Here is a 19,328-nt window from a genome sequence, read left to right on the forward strand (position 1 = left end):
ATGTTCTATTTTAAACTATGACGTTATAAAAAAAAAAAAATGGTGAAAAATCACAGTAGAGACCGCCGTAATAACTTTCCACCTGGTGGGACGCCATAAAAGAAATGACAGAGCAGGGAAGATGAGAAGAAATAAGGAACTGTGGTGAGGAAAGCACGCGCAGTATATGGACCTTAATGAAGTGCTGTAAAAGGCATCAGTCGACCTGGAGTTATTTGAGGGGCTGCTTGTTATTTGTTTTTTTTGAGCTTGGAATTTAAATGTGTGTATTTGGTCCTATTTTGTCTTTAAAATATGAAATATTCAAATACAATATAAAAATCTGCAATTCAATGAGATGGGTGGATGTTTGGGCACAAAAATTATCCTAGTTCATTGAGTAACAGTTGTAACTAACATGCAAGAAATATTTTGCTTCATTAAATAGATTAAAAACCTGAGCACTTTTTTAAACATTAGGAATGTAAAAAAATGTAGAGTGAGTCTATTTTGAGAGAGGAAATCATTCTCATGCTAATTTCGAAAGGGAAATGTATGCACAATGAACGGCACTTTCCATATAGAGCAGGTCTAGACCGTACTCTGTGTTATTATTTGCAGAGACCCAACAATCCCACCATGAGTCAGCACTTGGCGACAGTGGCACGGAAAAAATGTCCTTTTATGAGGCAAGGACCTTGAGCAGAGTCGGGCCTTTGGTTGGTGGGTGGCCATCTGCCTCAACCAGTTGGGTTGGGAGGGAGTGAGTGAGAGAGGGAGAGAGAGAGAGAGATGCAGGTTCAGAATGCAGGTGTCACATAGAGATGTACTTTAATATTAATAGGACTAATAACTCTGCAGCTCCAGGGGCAGACAGACCTGCAGAGAGCGAGAGGACAAAAGCGACAGAGAGATACGAAAGCAAAAATAACCACGGGATAGAGATGAAGCCAAGTTGGTAACATGCGTTAATGGGATATGAGCGCATACAGCTGAAGAGGGGGAGGAGAAGAGTGGAGCTAGGTGCATTGTGGGAAGGCCCCCGGGAGACTAGGCCTAAAGCAGCACATCTACAACTACAGGAATGGTTCAAGGCAAGGTTGAGCCAGCCATAGCTACAAACTTAACAAAAAATAATGTTTTAAGGCTTTTCAACAGGGAGGTATTTGCCTCCTGGACCTAACTGATAGCTGAAGGCTACCAATGCCTCGGTTTATATTTTGGAGACTCTATAGGAACCACAAGTAAACCTGCATTCTGTGAGCGCTGTGTTGTAGTGGGCTAATATGAGCTCTTTAAGATACAGTGGTGCCTCAACATTAGATTTTTATAGGTGTGGAGGTTTTAATTAATTAAAATTACATCCGGAACTCTGTTTTTATATTTCCTGCCCCTACTTGCACTTGCAGCCTGATAATAAGGAATTGTGTATGTTCAGCTAAGAATAACAAATGGACTTTCCTACATTTTTCTCGGACAAGATTTGCCTCATTTTTACAATAGTACAAATGTGAAAACAGGCAGTCCCTGATTTTAGTTTTACGTGGCAGTAATAGGACATTTTCTTATAAATGATTACCTGAAGATTCCTTACAGTGTCCAATGCCGTCTAGAGTATTATCACAAGATAATATGTCTCTGTGGTGTTTGGGGCCAAGTACAATAACTTCAGTGTTGCTTGAACGGAAGATTGCTGGTCAACACCACTGATTAGTTTCATTTGGCTTCATTGAAAAATATGATTGGGTATCATCTGCATAACAATGGAAGTTTCATAATAATATTGACTAAAGGATGCATGTGTAAGGTTAATAGAGGTGGGCCAAGTACAGAACCCTGTGGAACTTTTGACAAACTTTTGCATATGGAGGAATAATTATCGGCTTATACAAACAGTATGAACATCTTACAAGACAGCAGGACACCACAGTCACACATCTGATATGGGCGGCTGCTTTCTCAAGGATCTTAGGGAAGTCCCTCCTCCAGGGAAAGGGAAGGTTGGACAGGTAGTTGGATGAAAATCAATAGGCTTTTCAAGAAGAGGGTTCAAAACTTCTACTTTAAAGGCCTGAGGTTCATAGCTTGTCAACAAAGACAGAGTAATCAAATAAAGAAGAGTTATAGGTTAAAACCTGCGAAGCAGACTAGTTGTTATGGGACCTAAGACACAGGTTGATGGTTGAGATGACTTAGTTGGTAACTTAGATAAGTTGGTGAAAGTTGATGGTAGAAAACAGTCAAACTGTACATTATAGCATGTTTTCCTAAGGTTCCTGTCTTTGAAAATAAATTGTTGCCCATTGAGGGCAGGAGGTGATGAATTTTATCTGTACTAGCTGTAAATGTATCAATAAAAACGATGCTAGAGTTATAAGAATAAACAGATCAATACAGCTATGACTCTAGTGGGGGCAAATGTTAGAAAACTTGGAACTGCTCTGCTTCAATCACTTAAAATGCTCCCTGCATTTCCTTGTGGATGAATCCAGCAGGACATAGCTGCAGTGGCACAGCAGAAATGGCATCTTAAAATCCATGCAATAACCCTGAGAGGATTTTACTTTTTAACCGCTTTTGCCAAGAGCTCCTGTAGATAACGTCATTGAAATAACAAAATAAATCTTAAACAACAGTTTTCAACCAAATTGAATCCAGTTTTTATAGACAGCTAGGCCTCTTTTTTTTTTTACCTGCAAATAGCCAGAATGTCACAGGTTGGCAAAATCCACAAGCCTCTGCTGAATGACAGTAATGAGAATGAATCCTGCCATTTGCCTCTTGAGCAGCAGAGACCAGAGAGCAGAGATTTGAATATGCCATGAGTGCCTCGGATGAAATTCTACAATTTCATGTTCACATGAAATGTTCAGTATGCTTTTAATCTGGTTACAAACCAAGACATGATGGATATCAAGTCATGTTTTAGCTGCTGGGTCATAACAGCTGGGTTTAATGGCTACACAGATCTTTCACATCCAGAGTGTGGAGGTCGGACAAAAACGTAAATGTGTTTTCCAGCTGCAAGGCCTCCACATTTGCATGGGCTAATTTAATCTGTTGGAGGGGGGCATTGCCAACTGTGATCCAGCAAATATCTCTTCATTTCATTGTCGGTGATAGTGTTCAGTTGGATGCTGTTGGAGTAATGGCAGCATCTCAGAAGACATAAATCAGCCAGCAGATATAAGTGTTATCTGTATTCAAACCGCTACCGGAGGCTTTAACAGAATTAACCCTTTTGATTTTCATGACCCCGTGATGTTCTCTCCAGCGCCATCCTCAGGCCACCCTCCTTTTTTTTGTTTTACTCCCAGCACTGATTATATATAGCAATATAAATACTCAGTGTGTGGTGTGTTTAATTGGGCATTTGCGTTCTCTGGGGTGTAATAAACATTGCGGCCTCTGTTGGATCTTGGCAAAAGTTAGAATAGATTTATTTCATGTCATGCAATTCCTGTCATTTTGATGAAAGAGTGAATTTAAAGCACTTCATGCATTATTAATGTGAGTGGCCAGATTGATAGAATAGACAGACAAATCGAGGGAAAGTGAAGGAGGGAGGAGGAGGTGGAGAAGGAGGAGGAGGAGGGAGAGAAATCCCAGACCTCTCTGGCATCTGTGTCCTGTTTTGTCAGTAATCTCCTCACTGTTGCATAAGCCCTTCAGCTCTACATGCCCTGAACTCTCTCCCTTTGCCTGTCAAATAAACACCAACCAGTTCCTTTATTTGCGCAGACAAGTCGAACATGCCACCTGTGTGTCTTTGCATGTTGTTACATAAAGACGTGATGTGTTGATGAAACACATTCTCGTGAGAAGACACCAGCAGCAGATTTTGCCCTTTGGGCTTTTTCAGTTTTTTCGATGGTGTGAAAGAAGATTGAGAGCATAAGTCCTCAGAGGAGACTAGTTAGTCTGAAGTAGGGCAGTATGACACATGACCTACACTTCAACACACACATACACTCGCACACACACACACACTGGATATAAAACCAGTACTGAACTGCAGAGTAGTTCTGCAGAGTTTGTGTGTGTGTGTTCTTAATCCTGTTACTGACATGGGGGATAGAGAGGGTGATGGATAAAGTAGAAGGAGTTGGAGTTAATATTTCTACTTTTTCCTGTCTTTTAGTGGCTGCTGCATGTGTGTGTTTGTGTGTGTTTGTGTGCCGACAGTGCGTACACAAGCAGCAACACACTCATCCTGCCCATTTTGATCAGATAAAAGCTGTCACCACATCAGGTGCGGTTCATCTTCCATCTTCAATTAGCAAGCCCCTCATTTTTCATCTCTCCGTCGTGTTTTTCTGACACGAACTCGAGAGGATGATTTCAACCGAAAGCCTTTTGTGTGAAAGCTCCTAAGCGGAAATACCTGAACATTTTCTGTCTCTCTGAATAAATGTCAGCTGGGTTTATCTCCGGCCCCACCAAGACGCTCATAGGATAAACAATATAGTTAATGGATGAATGGATGGACTTCATTGCAGCAATGTGGCAGAGCAGAGGGAGGGATCACAAAACATTATTGTAGAAGTGGAATGAGACAAATGGGACGTGACTTCATGCAAAGCACAAGCCGAGACACCCTGCTGCCCAGTGGTGATTAACACTGTCCTCTTTCCATATCACACGTCTCCTCTGCACTGACAGAACTGGTGTGAGGTTCTCTTTGAAATTCTCTTTAGGAGGCTTTGGACATTGTCCAATAATAAATAAGCCTAATAATGAATTATATATGAGACTTTAGATGTGTAGCACTCAGTGTAAGAGGAGCTGCACAGAGCGCAACAAAGTAATGATGCATTTCTTTTTGTTTCTCCCTTTCTTTCACACTTTAGTCCAGGGTGGTCGCCTGCATGACAGCGATCCTCAGTCAGATGGACGATCGTCATTATGCCACATACATAGAAACGTTCAGTGGAACCACTGATCTCGTGGTAAGTAAACACAGACACTGGTCGACTTTCTTTTAAATTTACTTTGATGGTTAGAAACAAAAAAACAACACATTTTTCAAACTAAAACTACAACTCCCTCCCCCGAGGCACAGCAGTCCTCCTATGTAACCAAATTCAAATTCACTACATCCAGATTATTATTTGGAACTCGTGCTTATCAGTCCCCATCGAGATCCATGAATTGTTCACTGAGAAAATCTATGAAAAATGTTGAAATACACCATTGTTAAAGAAAGTGGAAAGAAAATCCCTTGATCTGTTTCCTGATCTGAATCTGCAACCACATTGATAGTGTTCTTTCCTGACCAATACCACATCCTTTTGCCAATTTTCATAAAAATATGTTCTGTTGTTTTTGTGTCATCTTGCTTACAAAAAAACAAACAAAAATACATACTTACCAACAAGCGATCAGACAGGGATAAGTAAGTTGGGCTATTTTACAATTTTTGTTTAAAAGTTAAAAATCATATTGCACTAACATCTACTCATTCACACACTCATTATTCTCTTGTCCCTTTCGCTGCAGGACTTCCTGATGGAATCCTTCATGCTCTTCATGGACCTGATTAAAAAACATGTGTATCCCTCTGACTGGATGGCCATGATCATGGTGCAGAACAGGTACATCACACTGCACACACACACACACACACACACACACACACACACACACACACACACACACACACACACACACACACGCACACACACAGGCCCCGGATTTGAACCATCAACCCGATCGTCTCAGTTCTGTGTCTGTCACCAGTAAAGGCCACCGCTGCCTCAGTGTATTTTTGAAGGGTTGTTTACGTCTGCAGTGACTTGTGCATCCACACAAACCCACACAGGCATAAGTCAGCGATAGTAAAGCTGGGATCAAGGCTGCAGTGATAAAAACAGCTGATGTGACAAGTGTGTGTGTGTGTGTGTGATGATGTGAGCTAGACAGGAGGCTGGAGTTGTGTCATGGGAAGAGAGAAGGCAAAGAGGTAAAAGTGAGAGCGAGGATGAAGAAGCGACAGGTAGATAAGGAGTCTGCAGACTGGGATTAGAGAAGTGAAGATGTGTCGATAGAGAGAGAAGGTTCCACTTAAAAGGAGCGAATGGCGGCTGGCTCTGGGTAACGATGACGGATGGATGGTGTTGGAGCAGGTTTGCTTCTTAACTGCAGAAATGCATATAGTCACAACTCACTGATACACCTGCCCACAGAGCGTTAAGGTGCTGTTAGGACCTGTCATTGTGACTGAGGGGTTTGAATCTGAAGCATCATTGCACTCTTATCTGAAGCATATAATGGAGCGGACGTCGAGGATAAAACTGAACCATTAAAACAACAAATAGGTTGCACTGTGATTTGGGACAGATTCAAATTTATTTAACAAACTTTAAAATGCAACTTCACGATTCGATTCAAGATTTGACTGAAGTGACTCTACCTGGAAATTCGAAAACACAACCACAGACCTAACACTGTACATATGACATAGATTATGAACGACGGCTTCAGTCGCATCACAGACACGTTTGTGACACAAATGTCGTATAAGGTAGAGGCTGCTCCCTCCGGAGTTTCCTGACACCAGAGATCACAGTTGTCCCTAGTTGTTTGAACTGCTGGCTCAGGCGGCTGGTGCTGAGACAGCGGGGATGAAGCAACCGTGTCTGAGGAGCACGGGGGTCGCGAGCCGTTTGATCCGCTGCCACAGGTGGTCGTGGCCTAGGCCGTCAGGAAACCCTGGAGGCGAGAAGCCCTCAACTTAATATGACATTTCTATCATAAGAGAGCAGGGGCTGAAGCGGCCGTGTCTGAGGACATGGAGGACGAGGATGGGGGACATCTCTGAAGGGTTGATGATGTGATGGTTTAGGGGTTTAGTCTCAGCAAAGATTAGAAGATGAGCGCAGATTTCCAGCTCACGAGGGGTCACTGGGCCGCCCACTATTAATTAGAGGGTGTTAGCCTTTTCAAATTAAATGTCATGACGTAGAGAGGTTGGGTTGATTCTATGTGAGCATTTGTGCAGCAAGGTCTGAGACGGTTTAAAACAATGTTCAACTCACGAATTTATATATATATATTTTTTTTTAATGTGATATTAAAACCAGCATTAATGTGTTTCACCAGAGAACAGTCATATGATTCAGTGAGGGTGCAGTATTTTATTTATCCAAGGTTCCATCAACAAGTGTGTGTGTTTCTTCAGGGTGTTCCTGAGAGCCATCAATACCTACGCCGACACCATGAACCACAAGTTCCTCAATAACGACGACTTTGAAGTCCAGGTCAGTGTGTTTGCTTGTGTATTTACACCAAAAGCTGTATCTTTACCTCTGCTCTTTAAAAAAAAAAAAAAAGATCTAATCTCCTTTGTCTTCCTCTACCCCCTCACCATCTAGTTGTGGAACAATTACTTCCACTTAGCGGTGGCGTTTATTACCCAGGAGTCTCTGCAGCTTCAGCATTTCTCGCCGACCAAAAGGAACAAGATTCTTGCCAAGTGAGAGGAGGCCGTATAATTTCATTATTTACCACGCCTGCCCTCGCGGCTCTGATGAAACACCCACTGATTTGTGATCTATTTTTGTCTGTGTTTACACTCCTGCTGCCTATTAACACCACGTGTCGCCTGCACGTAGACATTCAATTTTGTTTATGCTGGAGCCACATTAGCACAGTGTTATCTTCCCCACTGGGCTGTTTAGGTCTTGAGGTATTGATCCACATGTTGTTGGAGAGTAAGAGGCTGATTTCTGTCTCGTGTTTCTGTGTATTTGCTCTCTATTTATTTCAGATATGGAGACATGAGGAGACTCATTGGTTTTGCTATCCGTGACATCTGGTACAAACTAGGTGAGAAAATCTAGAAAGGCTTCTAGTCCGTTCTCGCTCTGCATGTTTAACTTCATATTAATACACACTGTACTCTGTTTGTGTTTGTGTGTGTGTGTGTGTGTGTGTGTGTGTGTGTGGCTTGTGTCGTCCAGGCAGCCATAAGATCTGTTTCATCCCCGGCATGGTGGGTCCCATCCTGGAGATGACCCTGATCCCAGAGGAGGAGCTGAGAAGAGCCACCATTCCCATTTTCTTTGACATGATCACCTGCGAACACACACACTCTGGAAACTTCCACAAGGTGTTAACACACACAAACATACACGCATTCAGGGACACACCCTACTATAACACACAGAGACATCAGCGGAAACACTGACAAAATCACTTATGCAAACTTAAAGTCCACACTCGTGCTCCTCCATCGATTTCCTGTGATGTGAAGCATCACAGCAAAGTAAAAGGGACGCCTTAATTACGCTTGCATAATAGATTTTTGTTCTCCCTCCTCCTCTCATTTGCTTTGTTCTCTCCATTTTGTCTCCCCCGGTTTCCTTCTCTCCATCTCTCTGCTTCTCCCACAGTTTGAGAATGAGATTATTCTGAAGCTGGACCATGAGGTGGAGGGCGGAGGAGGCGATGAGCGATACATGCAACTGCTGGAGACCATGTAGGCTCGAGTATTAAACATCACTTCACTCATAGAGTAGCACTCATTAGAGGACAAACCTCAGCCAAGGCCCAACAGTTCAACTAAAGTGAGGGTTGGTGACGTGTGATAGAAGCCGACTTCTCCGTGACTCGCTCGCTGACTTCTACACGTACACAGGCTTCACTATTTGATGGCTATCGGGACGTGAACAGGATTTCAACAAATAAGGATAAAAAGTGTTTCAGAAACAACTTACCAATCGTACCTGCACCAATGCTGCACCAATCTCACACACTCGACATCAGTTATGTGCCTGATGTTCAGTTGTTTTTGTGTAATCTTGCAAACGGACAGGGGGGAACACATAACCCCCTTAGCAAAGGTAATTAAACTAGAAAATAATATGAACGTACAAACAAAGTAATATTGATTTAAACACATTATGTAACATGGTACAAAAATGTTTAGTTAACTTTTTAAAACAAGTCACTGGCGTCTGAGCCGTGCACCGAACACGAAGGCAAACTCTTCTCAGACGTCTCTGCTGATTAACTTGTGGATGTTTGTCCCGTCAGCCTCCTGGACTGCGCTGCCGAGCAACTCACACTGAGGCCAGAGGTGGAGCACTTTGTGGCCTTGGTGAAGGGACTCCTGATCCGTCTCCTCGACTACCGCACCGTGATGAGCGATGACAGCCGCAACAACCGCATGAGCTGCACCGTCAATCTGCTGGTAGGTGCCGCCGTGTTTCGAAATGCCTCGTCTTTTGAATACCTGTGGGTGCGATCAGCTTCACAGACTCCTCCTCCACAACAAAGATGTCCAAGTGGGCTTAGAAGGAATCCTAGTTTGACCTCATATGTGTGTGGAGCCTTTCCTCCAGGAATTTCAGAATCTCTTGTTTTCTTTATGTTTCTTTAATGCTCGGAGAATCTTTGACAATCTCCTTTATGCTGACAATCTGTCATGCACCATAGATTGCATTTATTGAATAACCTTGTAATTCATTGCACCTTTGTTGCTGTAGATTGGAACAGCGCGGCAAGGAGCTGCTCATCTCACACACACATCAATAAACTCATTATTTTCTGAAAGAATTAACTCAGCTTCAACTAGTAGAGAGTTTGTTCCGAGCAGATCTCATCAATAATCTCATCCATTCGCAGCACAGATGTAAAATATGTCCTGTCTTCAATGCCGAGATCTTTATATTCCCTTTTCCCACATTCAATTTCTTTGCTGATTGATCTAAAGCAAAAGATCCGTCTGTGTTTGGTCTCTGACTCTTTGCAAGCGGTTGCATCAGCTCCTGTCTGTTCCACAATCCTCTCTCTCATGTGATCGCCTAATCAGATTCCCCCACGGTATTCTCAGGTTTAGAAATGGATCCCCGTCTTCCCACCTTGCGATTGTCTCCACGTCAGATATAATCATATAGTTCCTCTTTCTGAGACGCTAACGTTCAGTCTCAGGATCAGATTAAATGGATGTGAGTCTGTGCCTATCTCTTCATGTATTATGCTGACACACGGCTGAGGTGTTTATGTCGTGGCTGCCCATTAGCTATTCTCTTTCAGTTGTTTGGCCGACTCAGAAAAATCCCTTCTGCGGATTTTCACAGTTTCACTTGGGGAGAACACACTCACACACACACTAACTCACATTTGTATTTTACGATATTTCATAATGCGGATGCCTTTTCAGCCGGTACACTGGAGAAACAGATTTGAAAAACACACCCACAGCGTTGCCAGAACAAGTGCCGTCCTTCCAGTGACACTTATTTCTGTACAGCTGCCTTTTGTGCAGTGTGATGATAGTGTAGTTCTACTGTATATTGTGTTGTTGTATAATCTAAAGATGCAACAAAGGCGACTGCTATGATGAAAACATCTGATCTTCATAGCCTTCAGCCGAAAGTTGAATTTTTTAAGTTAAAATGCATCAGTGCCAACAACCCTAACCCTAAAAATTATAGCATGCTGATATAAATAAATGCACAATATGCTTTGCCTTCACTGAAATACAGCTTGTTTTTGCGATTGTGTTTGTGTTATTGCATCTGTTGGCTCATGCTCGTGATGGGAGGTGAGTAACATCAGTTAGTTCCATTCTACTGTTCTCTGTAGATGTCATTAAACTTCATTAAACTGGGAGTTAGGGCTGCGTAAATTGTCCTCGCACACACTCCCACACTTTAACACAACAGGCTGTCAGCGGTATACAATAACACACACACACACACACACACAACAGTACATCCACTTTACCATATAAGACCACTGCCACTGACTGTACACACAAAACTTCAAGCCGTTGTGGTGAATCATAGTGAATTTGACAAACCTGTCTCTTTCTCTTACACACACACACACACACACACACACACACACACACACACACACACACACACACACACACACACACAAACGAATTAACACTAACCCAACTCCTCTTTTTGATTTTGCAGAACTTTTACAAGGACATCAATCGTGAAGGGATGTACATCAGGTATTTGACTTTATATACATTTTACATTGTGCTTGCATGCATTTGCATGTGCACGCACGTGTGTGTGTCTGAGGGCGTGCACATGTGTTTGGCTCCATAATCTGACAAGGGATTATATGAGTCCCACTGAATTAATGTCAAAATCCACGGGATCAGCTCTTAGTCTGACTGGAGAGAGAGCAGGGAGGAAGAGAGACATGATGGGGGTGAGGAAGGGAGCGGTGAAGAGACAGGAGGATGGCAGGAGAGAGAGAGGGAGAGAGAGGGAGAGAGGGGCAGGGAGGGTAACAGATCCCGTCAGGTCCTTCAGTGCATTGCTGGCAATGGATTATGGCTGTAATTAGTGATCGCTGTGTGTGAATGTGAGCTCGGCTCCGTGGCTGGTCAGCTGCCTCCGTCTATCCTGCAGAGAATATGGAAACATTCGGGATGCTCATTAGTTAATGTGAGTAAACAAACATGGTTTAACACAGATATACGTTTAGTCACTGCACATGTGTCGTATATATTAGGATGGTATCTTAACACGTATACTAAGATCTAACTAAATGACTACCGGCCATGCAACAAAACCCAAATCCAATTATGTTAAGGTCCACCATGTGAATTATAGGATATTACATTGACATCTTAATTGCTCACATTTACAATGGGGACCCCACAGTATATTGTGCATGCTACGTAACACTTGATGCTAATGTGACTCCTCCATATCACCTCATCCTGAAAGTTACCTCCTCGTATAAATAAACCTGATTATGATGGAGAAAACATCATTTTCCCTGCACAGTCATTCAGAATTGCCTTCCTTCACTCCACAATAGCGTCTATTTCACTAAACCTGTACATAGAAGAACCTCAGAGTCGTCCATTCAGAACTCATGATTATATAAAGTAGCCTGTCATTGCTGGAAACGGATGCACTGAATTTGCTCAGCTCATGATGATTCATACCAGTATCTCCAATTCAGCAAATATTCTTTGAAAACAGGCAGTTGTAGACACAGTGAATAAAAAGCAGGTGCTGTGTCCCTGTTGCTACATATGTTCTGCATATTCATCGCACAATCCATATTGGGCGGCTGTGCATCAGGAGATAGAAAGGGTCGTCCACTAACCAGAAGGACGTTGGTTCGATTCCCAGTCCAAAGTGTCCTTAGGCAAGATACTTAACTCTCTAAATTGACTCTAAGAACTGTGCTGGAATGGTGTGCTAGAAAAAAGCACTGCATATAGAAACACTATGTGGATGATGGGTGAATGTGACTTGACGTGTCTGGCGTTTTGAGTGGTTAAATTTGATATATATAGAAGGGATATTCCCCATCTTGTCCTATGTTCTAAAATATATATACAAACCAAATAATATATTAGTTTTTGCAGTTGGTACACACTAAATCAAAACTTTACCAAGAACATGACTTCAGAACTTTAGAAATACACTTAAAATTTAACTAATAAATTTAATTTAATATTTAACATTTAATATTAAATTTGTTGTCTTGTGAAATCGCTGCGGAGCTGATTCACCTGCATCTGCCAATTCTTTCACATTTAACAGCTGTGATCTGTGCTCTATTTGTTATATTGTATGAAAACAGCGTGCATCAACAACACACTTCACATTTATTGTTTTTTTTATGTGTCGAGTATTGTTGCAGTAATCGCATCAACACACTATAGACCCATAACCCTCCTATAATGGAAATGTAGTGTGGTTCAGTTCGGAACATTGCCGTCATAATTTACTTGGAAAAGCAAAAGAAGGAGCAAATGTTTATTTATTTTTTTGTTGTTGTTGTTACTTCACACTGTCAACAGCAACACAACTGTCCTAACAAACAGATAAAAGCAAACAGGATCTGCAGCCAGACAAGTGTTGGGTAAAGGTTTGAGAGGAGAGAGCTACAGAAGGAGGAGATAAGAGGAGGTGAAGTAAAAGACGGTGGGAGCATTTAGGCAGAAACAATACATGAATGACGTGAGAGTGCATCCACACTACCCAAGCATACAGGGAATTATTCATTAAAAAAGAAAACATCCAAAAGCCACTTGCTTTAATGGCTTCGCTATAAAGTTGAGCCTCTGGCCAGGTGGCAGCATGTTTCCTCCAGACAGACGGAAACAGATGCACACAAAGATCGAAATTAAAAACAGAAGCAAGTAATTTGGTTCATCTGGAACCTAATGTTCCCACTTTTCTCCTTGTTAAGCTTCTAAACGCTGTTGGGCTGCAAACCTCTGTCACACCATTAAAGAGACATGAGTTAAATTGTGCTTGTGTGTCTGTGTGTGCTCTTGAATGACCTTTCCATGTTGTGGACATGTTAGAGGGCATATTTAGGTGTAAGTGAGTGAGACAGTGACACACATGGGATTAATACATAATCTCAATATACAGGTCCTCACGTTGCACAACAGTGGCATCTAGTGGAGCCATGCATACGTTGCATATGAAATTGATGCAAGCTCTGTTTGTGTGTCTTTCCTCAGGTACCTTTACAAATTGAGAGACCTTCACCTGGAGGGCGAAAACTACACAGAGGCAGCATACACACTGCTGCTCCACTCTCGCCTGCTCAAGGTGGGATATATACACACACACACACACACACACACACACACAAAGTGATATTTCCTTGGTTAATGCTGGATCCCGTGTCTTGCTCCTCCTAACCACTACTCTCTCCGCCACGAATAAGAGTGTTTTCTTTTTATTAGCTGATAAATGGTCGCTACATCGTTTATGTCCAAATGATGAAGCTCCGGGGTTATTTTATGGCGTGGCGTCGGCCACCGCTGCTCGATCACTATGGTGATTGATGTAGTGAGCGTGTGTGTGTGTGCTCAGGTTTGTGTGCGTGTGTGTCTTCTCTTGCATGTGCCTGAGTGTGTGTGACCTCTTTCTCGTTTCATGTCTTTTATGGGACACTTAGAGGCTCAGAGAGGGACACGGGGAAAAAAAGGGGGTCATCTCTGGCTGTCTCTCTCCTTCTCTCTTTCTAGTATCGATACATCAAAGCAAGTGAATTCTATAATGTTTTTTATAATGTCCATTCATCCTCGGTGTCGGTCGTGTCATGTCCATTTCACACTAATAGAAGGAGCGGGCTGGAACACACAGATCTAATCCTCTTCCTCACTATTCGGAACAGAGAGGACGGTTTTGGAATCCCTTATGTAGTTTTGTGTTTAGTTTTTCATTTAATTTACATAATAGAAGATGAATTATTGCCTCATTTATATAATAAATGATCTTTGTGTTACTGGTTGGGTGTGCGCGCTCCTGTTTAGGGCTAATGTGGATTTATTACAACAATGAGAGTTCTCCTCTTGTTTCAACGTGATGATCTATGGAACGACAGATTGCATCTTCTTTCTGGTTCAGCAATACAAATATATATATATATATATAAGTACTGCACTATATCTCACTTTTTGCCCTTGTCCTTCCTCCCACATCTCTCTCTCTTCTTCCCTGTCGCTGTTGAAGTGGTCAGATGAGATGTGCAGCCCCCAGTTTGAGTTCCACAGCTCCCACACCCAGCGGCAGCTCAAAGAAACACTCTACGACACCATCATCGACTACTTTGACAAGGGCAAGGTCAGCATCACTTTAGATTACGGGATCCTCCATCTCTTTTCTCGTATGTGATGATTTGAAAAAGATGTGTCCAGGGGGATACCTCCACCAAGGCCCGATAGTCCCCTTGACTTCAACCAAGCTGCACTGAATTTCACTCAAATTTGTTTTTTAGCAAGATCCAAGGAAGTCTGTGAAAATATAAAAAAGAAATATCTGATCTTGCAATGTTAAAGATGTATTCTGGTTCCACCTGGGCACTGTTTGTAAATGTATGAAGGTAAATGATCAGTACAAAAACTTTTGGAATCGGTTTCGTTTATTACCTCTGCCGGCGGCTACGTCGCAGCTGTAGCGGCTACGATGTTACCCTAGGGCTCAACAGCGACGGTCCACAAAGTCTGTGAAAAGTAGTTTTTTTCCACCGAAAATGGCTCAAATTGTTATTCAACATTAAACATGTAAAATACTGCAATACCCCTGCAAGAAAGTGATACAAAAATCCTGGAGCCACCTCCTGATCCAAATCTACACCCAGAATTTGAAGGGGTTCTTCCCCCGAACCAGTAGCACTGGGGTGAAAACATAAGATCCTTGTTTGAGGTAATTAAAATTCGATTTTTCACTCTGGAAAAATAATTCCTTTATGAATACCATTTCCAGCAGCTCAGTTAACATATCTGACAGCTCTTACACTCAGTATTCCCTGCTCTGACTTTTATTTTGGAAAATATTGCTCTACAATATCATATATTCAGTGTTTCTAGGATAAGACAGTTGAAATCACACCATCATTGTGTCTATGATGTGTGTTGGTGTCACAATCGCTTTGTATTCTCCATCCGTGTCTTACGTTCTCTGAAGCGCCGACGGTGACGTACTCCACCTCCTCCCCAGAGACCTGGAAAGAAGGATTCTCACAAGATGAATTCCCACCAATGCGCGACAGCTGCTGTCGACGTATTAGCAGATGGTGTAACGAAGGACACTTCTGTTTCCTCTCCTCCTGTGTGTGTCTGTGTGTGTGTTTAGATGTGGGAAGAGGCCATCACTCTGTGTAAGGAACTAGCGGAACAGTACGAGAATGAGATCTTTGACTACGAGTTACTCAGCAAGAGACTGGTAATGCACGACTCTCTCAAACCTTCATGTCTACTTTACAACAATCAAGATCTGTTTTTCGACATGTTTTTCTGTTTCCTCATGCAGCGTTTTGCCCTGAATATCATTTGTTGATTCAAGGGTTTGTCTGAGGGAAAGTAAGAGAATCACAGCAATTTATTCAAGCAGTGAATAAGCGACTGCTGAACTCTTGCTAAATTCTGTCTGTGAACACTGTTTGTACATCGGTTAAATAGTATTGATTCGGTCTCTGGCTTTTCACAGTAAAAAGAAATTTATGCAAATTGTCCTGCAGCTTGTGTTCGAGTTCTAAGCTGCACAGTCGCACGTTGTCTGAACCTCGGAACATATTGTTCCCAATAACAACTTTCCACTCTCACTATGTGATCTAAACTCTCAAGCATTATCAATTCAGCACAGCCATTCATCCGTGTTTAAAAAAAACTTACTTGAGGGTGAACTTCCTCTTTTTTTGAATAATTCCAATGTGAGTTTCCTTTCCACCAAAACTCTGATTCTTCATCGTCAACAATCAGTAACGTCAGACCCCCGACCCTCCTCCTCACTTTGTCCCACTTCTCTTTCTTTTGTTTTCCTTCTTCGGCACCATAGATGAAGTGAATCCCTCCAAACCTAAACGTCGACACTTGTGGCGTAGGAGCTATGTCTCCTCTGTGTCCCCTTCACCCCCCCGCACAGAGACCAACACTCCCATCAATGGAAACATCTCTCTCTCTCTTTATGTAACCGCAGCAGTGGCTCCACCAGCTAATGCTGAATTTATGTGGTTATATAAATGACAGACATTACCCTTGGATGCTGCACCCTTTATTTTTCTTCTCCATCTATCACCTTCAAAAGGCCCGACTTTCTGCTGAGTGTATCTTTGTCATTGGCACAAGCTGATAAAGCTGCTATGGCTGCACACTGTGCACATCTGAACCTCTGTCTCCCTCCATCACTTTGTCTCTCTCTGCAGGAGAAACAAGCCAAGTTCTACGAGAATATCATGAAGATCCTGAGGCCGAACCAGGACTACTTCGCAGTGGGGTACTATGGACAGGGCTACCCTCCGTTCCTTAGGGTTAGTGTGCACGAGTCTCACTTTTCAGAGAGTAGAGGCACACGGATTCACACAATACACACAGGACTGATGTGGTGGAAAGCATCTAACTTCAATTTGGATGTACTTGTACTTGGGTTTTTCCATTATATGCGGCTTCATACATCCACTCTACTACATATTTAAGGAAATATCGTACTCTGTACTCAATTATATATATTTGACTGCTTCAGATAGCATAGTTACTCTGTATATGGAGATTTCACGCATAGGTAATATTACCAGCTTTTAAAATACAACACATCATCAGAAAATAGACTAGCACTAACCAAACCTTTTTGCTTCTGACGTTTTACCTCTCCCATCAATCGTCTCACCACTTCTCAGATTTATCCTGTGTCACTGTATCTAAAGCTGTAAATATAAAGCAGGTCAAACTAGCTAAACCTACAGCAACTACACACTGTATTAATAATTTGATGATGCTAGAGGGGCGCTCAGAGAGTGCACACCTCCCTCAAGGGCAATGGTCCGATTTGCCAAGTTAAAGAAAGTGTAAAGAAATTCCTGGATCTGCCCACTTTCTCAAATCTGCTCCATGAGTTAACTGGTTCTCCCTTGGCCCACACCCCACCCTTCCACCAAGTTTCAATAAAATCGGACGTGATAAACAAACAAAAAACTTTCTTTAAAACTTACTTTAAACTTAAACTGTATTTTGCTGCTACTCTACTTTAGTAGGGTTTTTCATGCAAGACTTATATATATTTCCAATGCTTTTTCTAAAGTAAAGTTTTTCATTATCAGCAGCGACTGGAGCTAAGCTGTTAAAATCTGCAGCAGTGGACAAGTTTCCAAACACATCAGCAGATAGTTAACAGAACGGGACATTGGGTACCTTATGGAAACGTTGTGGATCTGTGGAGGAGTTTAAATATTCTGCTGCTTTTCCTCCCTCCGTTCAGTAGATGTGGTTAATCTGCTGTGGTCGGGAGCGTGACACAGTCAATGGGTCAGTTAGGGGGCACAGAGAAAGTGACCAGACAAACACAGGCCCACGTATGTGGTCTCTGCCAGATGTAGATGGATAATCCCATTGAACACAGCCCAGATAATAAAAAGAGAATATTCACATAGAGATCACAGGATTAAACTGGGGTTAATATGGCCATTAGTAAGTTAGTGAAGCTTATTTATTGCTGCACTTTTACGGAGCATTAATAAGGGGAACCAGACAATAAAACATGAGCACATATTTGCAAAACTAGATAGAAGAGGATTAGACAAATACCGATTTGAATGAATGAAGCTTCCAGCTGCTTTTTAAATGCGTCATCGGTGACAGCAGATCCTAAAGCAATAAGAAGAGTGTTCCGCAGTTTCAGAGCCAGTAAGGTAGAAGCAGTCACAGATGTACACCGGTGCCTGACCCCTGCAGTGCTGTGTTATTATTCTTGTCACCAACAAATGTCCCACATGCCTCCAGAACAAGGTGTTTATCCACCGGGGTAAGGAGTATGAGCGCAGAGAAGAGTTCCAGAACAAGCTAATGAGCCAGTTTCCCAGCGCCGTGCGCCTCAACACCACCACGCTGCCGGGAGACGACGTCAGGAACTCGCCGCTTCAGTGTATCCTTGAGGCTGCAGAACATACAGATGTACATTGTTATGCACATATAAAGAGGAGAAGGTAAATCCTGTGAAGCCATGCTAGCGTAGAAATGCAAGAGCGTGTGTTCTTATTTATTCACATGCAGCAGCGTTGGGATTAACAGGATGAGGAAATCGACTCAGAAGAAAATACCAGGGAGCATTTCACCCAGGAACGATAAAACTTGCTCAGTCTTCAGATGTGTATTAGATCTATTTTATTTAACAGATTTAGTCTGGATCTAAACTCAATTTGGGTTTACTTTATTTCTCAGTGTCCCTCAGCTGTCTGACTGTTCACCCAGACGCTGGGATATGGAGATGCTCTCTGTCACGTTGAGTTGTTTGATTTCCTGACAGATGTTGAACCAGATATCCAGTGTTTCACAGTGCAGCCCGTCCTCGAGATCCCTCCTCGCCTGAAGAACAAACCCGTCCCTGACCAGATCATCAAGTCAGTGTTGTCAATCTCATCACGTTAATGTCAAAATCTAAATGTCTGTGAAATTATTAGATAGAATTGAAAAAGCATTGACACCTTTGGTTTTCTTTAGCTTCTACAAGGCCAACTACGTGCAGCGTTTTCACTATTCCAAGCCTGTGAGGAAAGGACCCTCGGACCCAAACAATGAGTTTGCTGTGAGTTATGTTCTTAAAGTAGATAGATTTATGAGCACAGGGACTGTGAAAATATTCAAGAGGCTGTTGTTTACTGAGCATTTGAATCGCGCTGAAAAGATGAGACCCTGTTTTATACAATAATAGGATTTAACAGCAAAGTGCAGTATGATTATATGATAAGACCAGGTTTTACTGGAGAATGCGACATTAGATTCAGGTATTAAAGTATCATAACATTAGCTTTTATAATAGAAAAAAATATATGTATACGCAGCTACAGGTCTTAAAAAAATGGTGGTTGAGATAAAGAAAACGGGACTTCCCAAAAAATCTGGTATT

The 19,328-nt window shown here is 42.2% G+C and overlaps 1 protein-coding gene across 2 annotated transcripts in view; it reads left to right on the forward strand.

The window, feature by feature from the left end:
- Window positions 1-19,328, forward strand: part of LOC118112431 (dedicator of cytokinesis protein 2) — a 101,591-nt gene that overhangs the window by 76,970 nt on the left and 5,293 nt on the right. For both annotated transcript variants that reach the window (XM_035161729.2, XM_035161730.2), the window contains 16 exons: window positions 4,830-4,928; window positions 5,479-5,573; window positions 7,160-7,238; window positions 7,353-7,453; window positions 7,748-7,806; window positions 7,941-8,089; window positions 8,373-8,458; window positions 9,016-9,172; window positions 10,911-10,951; window positions 13,445-13,535; window positions 14,445-14,555; window positions 15,567-15,656; window positions 16,636-16,740; window positions 18,206-18,347; window positions 18,741-18,822; window positions 18,923-19,007. In XM_035161729.2, coding sequence (XP_035017620.1) covers window positions 4,830-4,928; window positions 5,479-5,573; window positions 7,160-7,238; window positions 7,353-7,453; window positions 7,748-7,806; window positions 7,941-8,089; window positions 8,373-8,458; window positions 9,016-9,172; window positions 10,911-10,951; window positions 13,445-13,535; window positions 14,445-14,555; window positions 15,567-15,656; window positions 16,636-16,740; window positions 18,206-18,347; window positions 18,741-18,822; window positions 18,923-19,007 — 1,572 coding nt within the window. The remainder of the gene's footprint in view (window positions 1-4,829; window positions 4,929-5,478; window positions 5,574-7,159; window positions 7,239-7,352; window positions 7,454-7,747; window positions 7,807-7,940; window positions 8,090-8,372; window positions 8,459-9,015; window positions 9,173-10,910; window positions 10,952-13,444; window positions 13,536-14,444; window positions 14,556-15,566; window positions 15,657-16,635; window positions 16,741-18,205; window positions 18,348-18,740; window positions 18,823-18,922; window positions 19,008-19,328) is intronic.

Source organism: Hippoglossus stenolepis, chromosome 7 (genome assembly GCF_022539355.2).
Source record: "Hippoglossus stenolepis isolate QCI-W04-F060 chromosome 7, HSTE1.2, whole genome shotgun sequence".
Taxonomy (NCBI): domain Eukaryota; kingdom Metazoa; phylum Chordata; class Actinopteri; order Pleuronectiformes; family Pleuronectidae; genus Hippoglossus; species Hippoglossus stenolepis.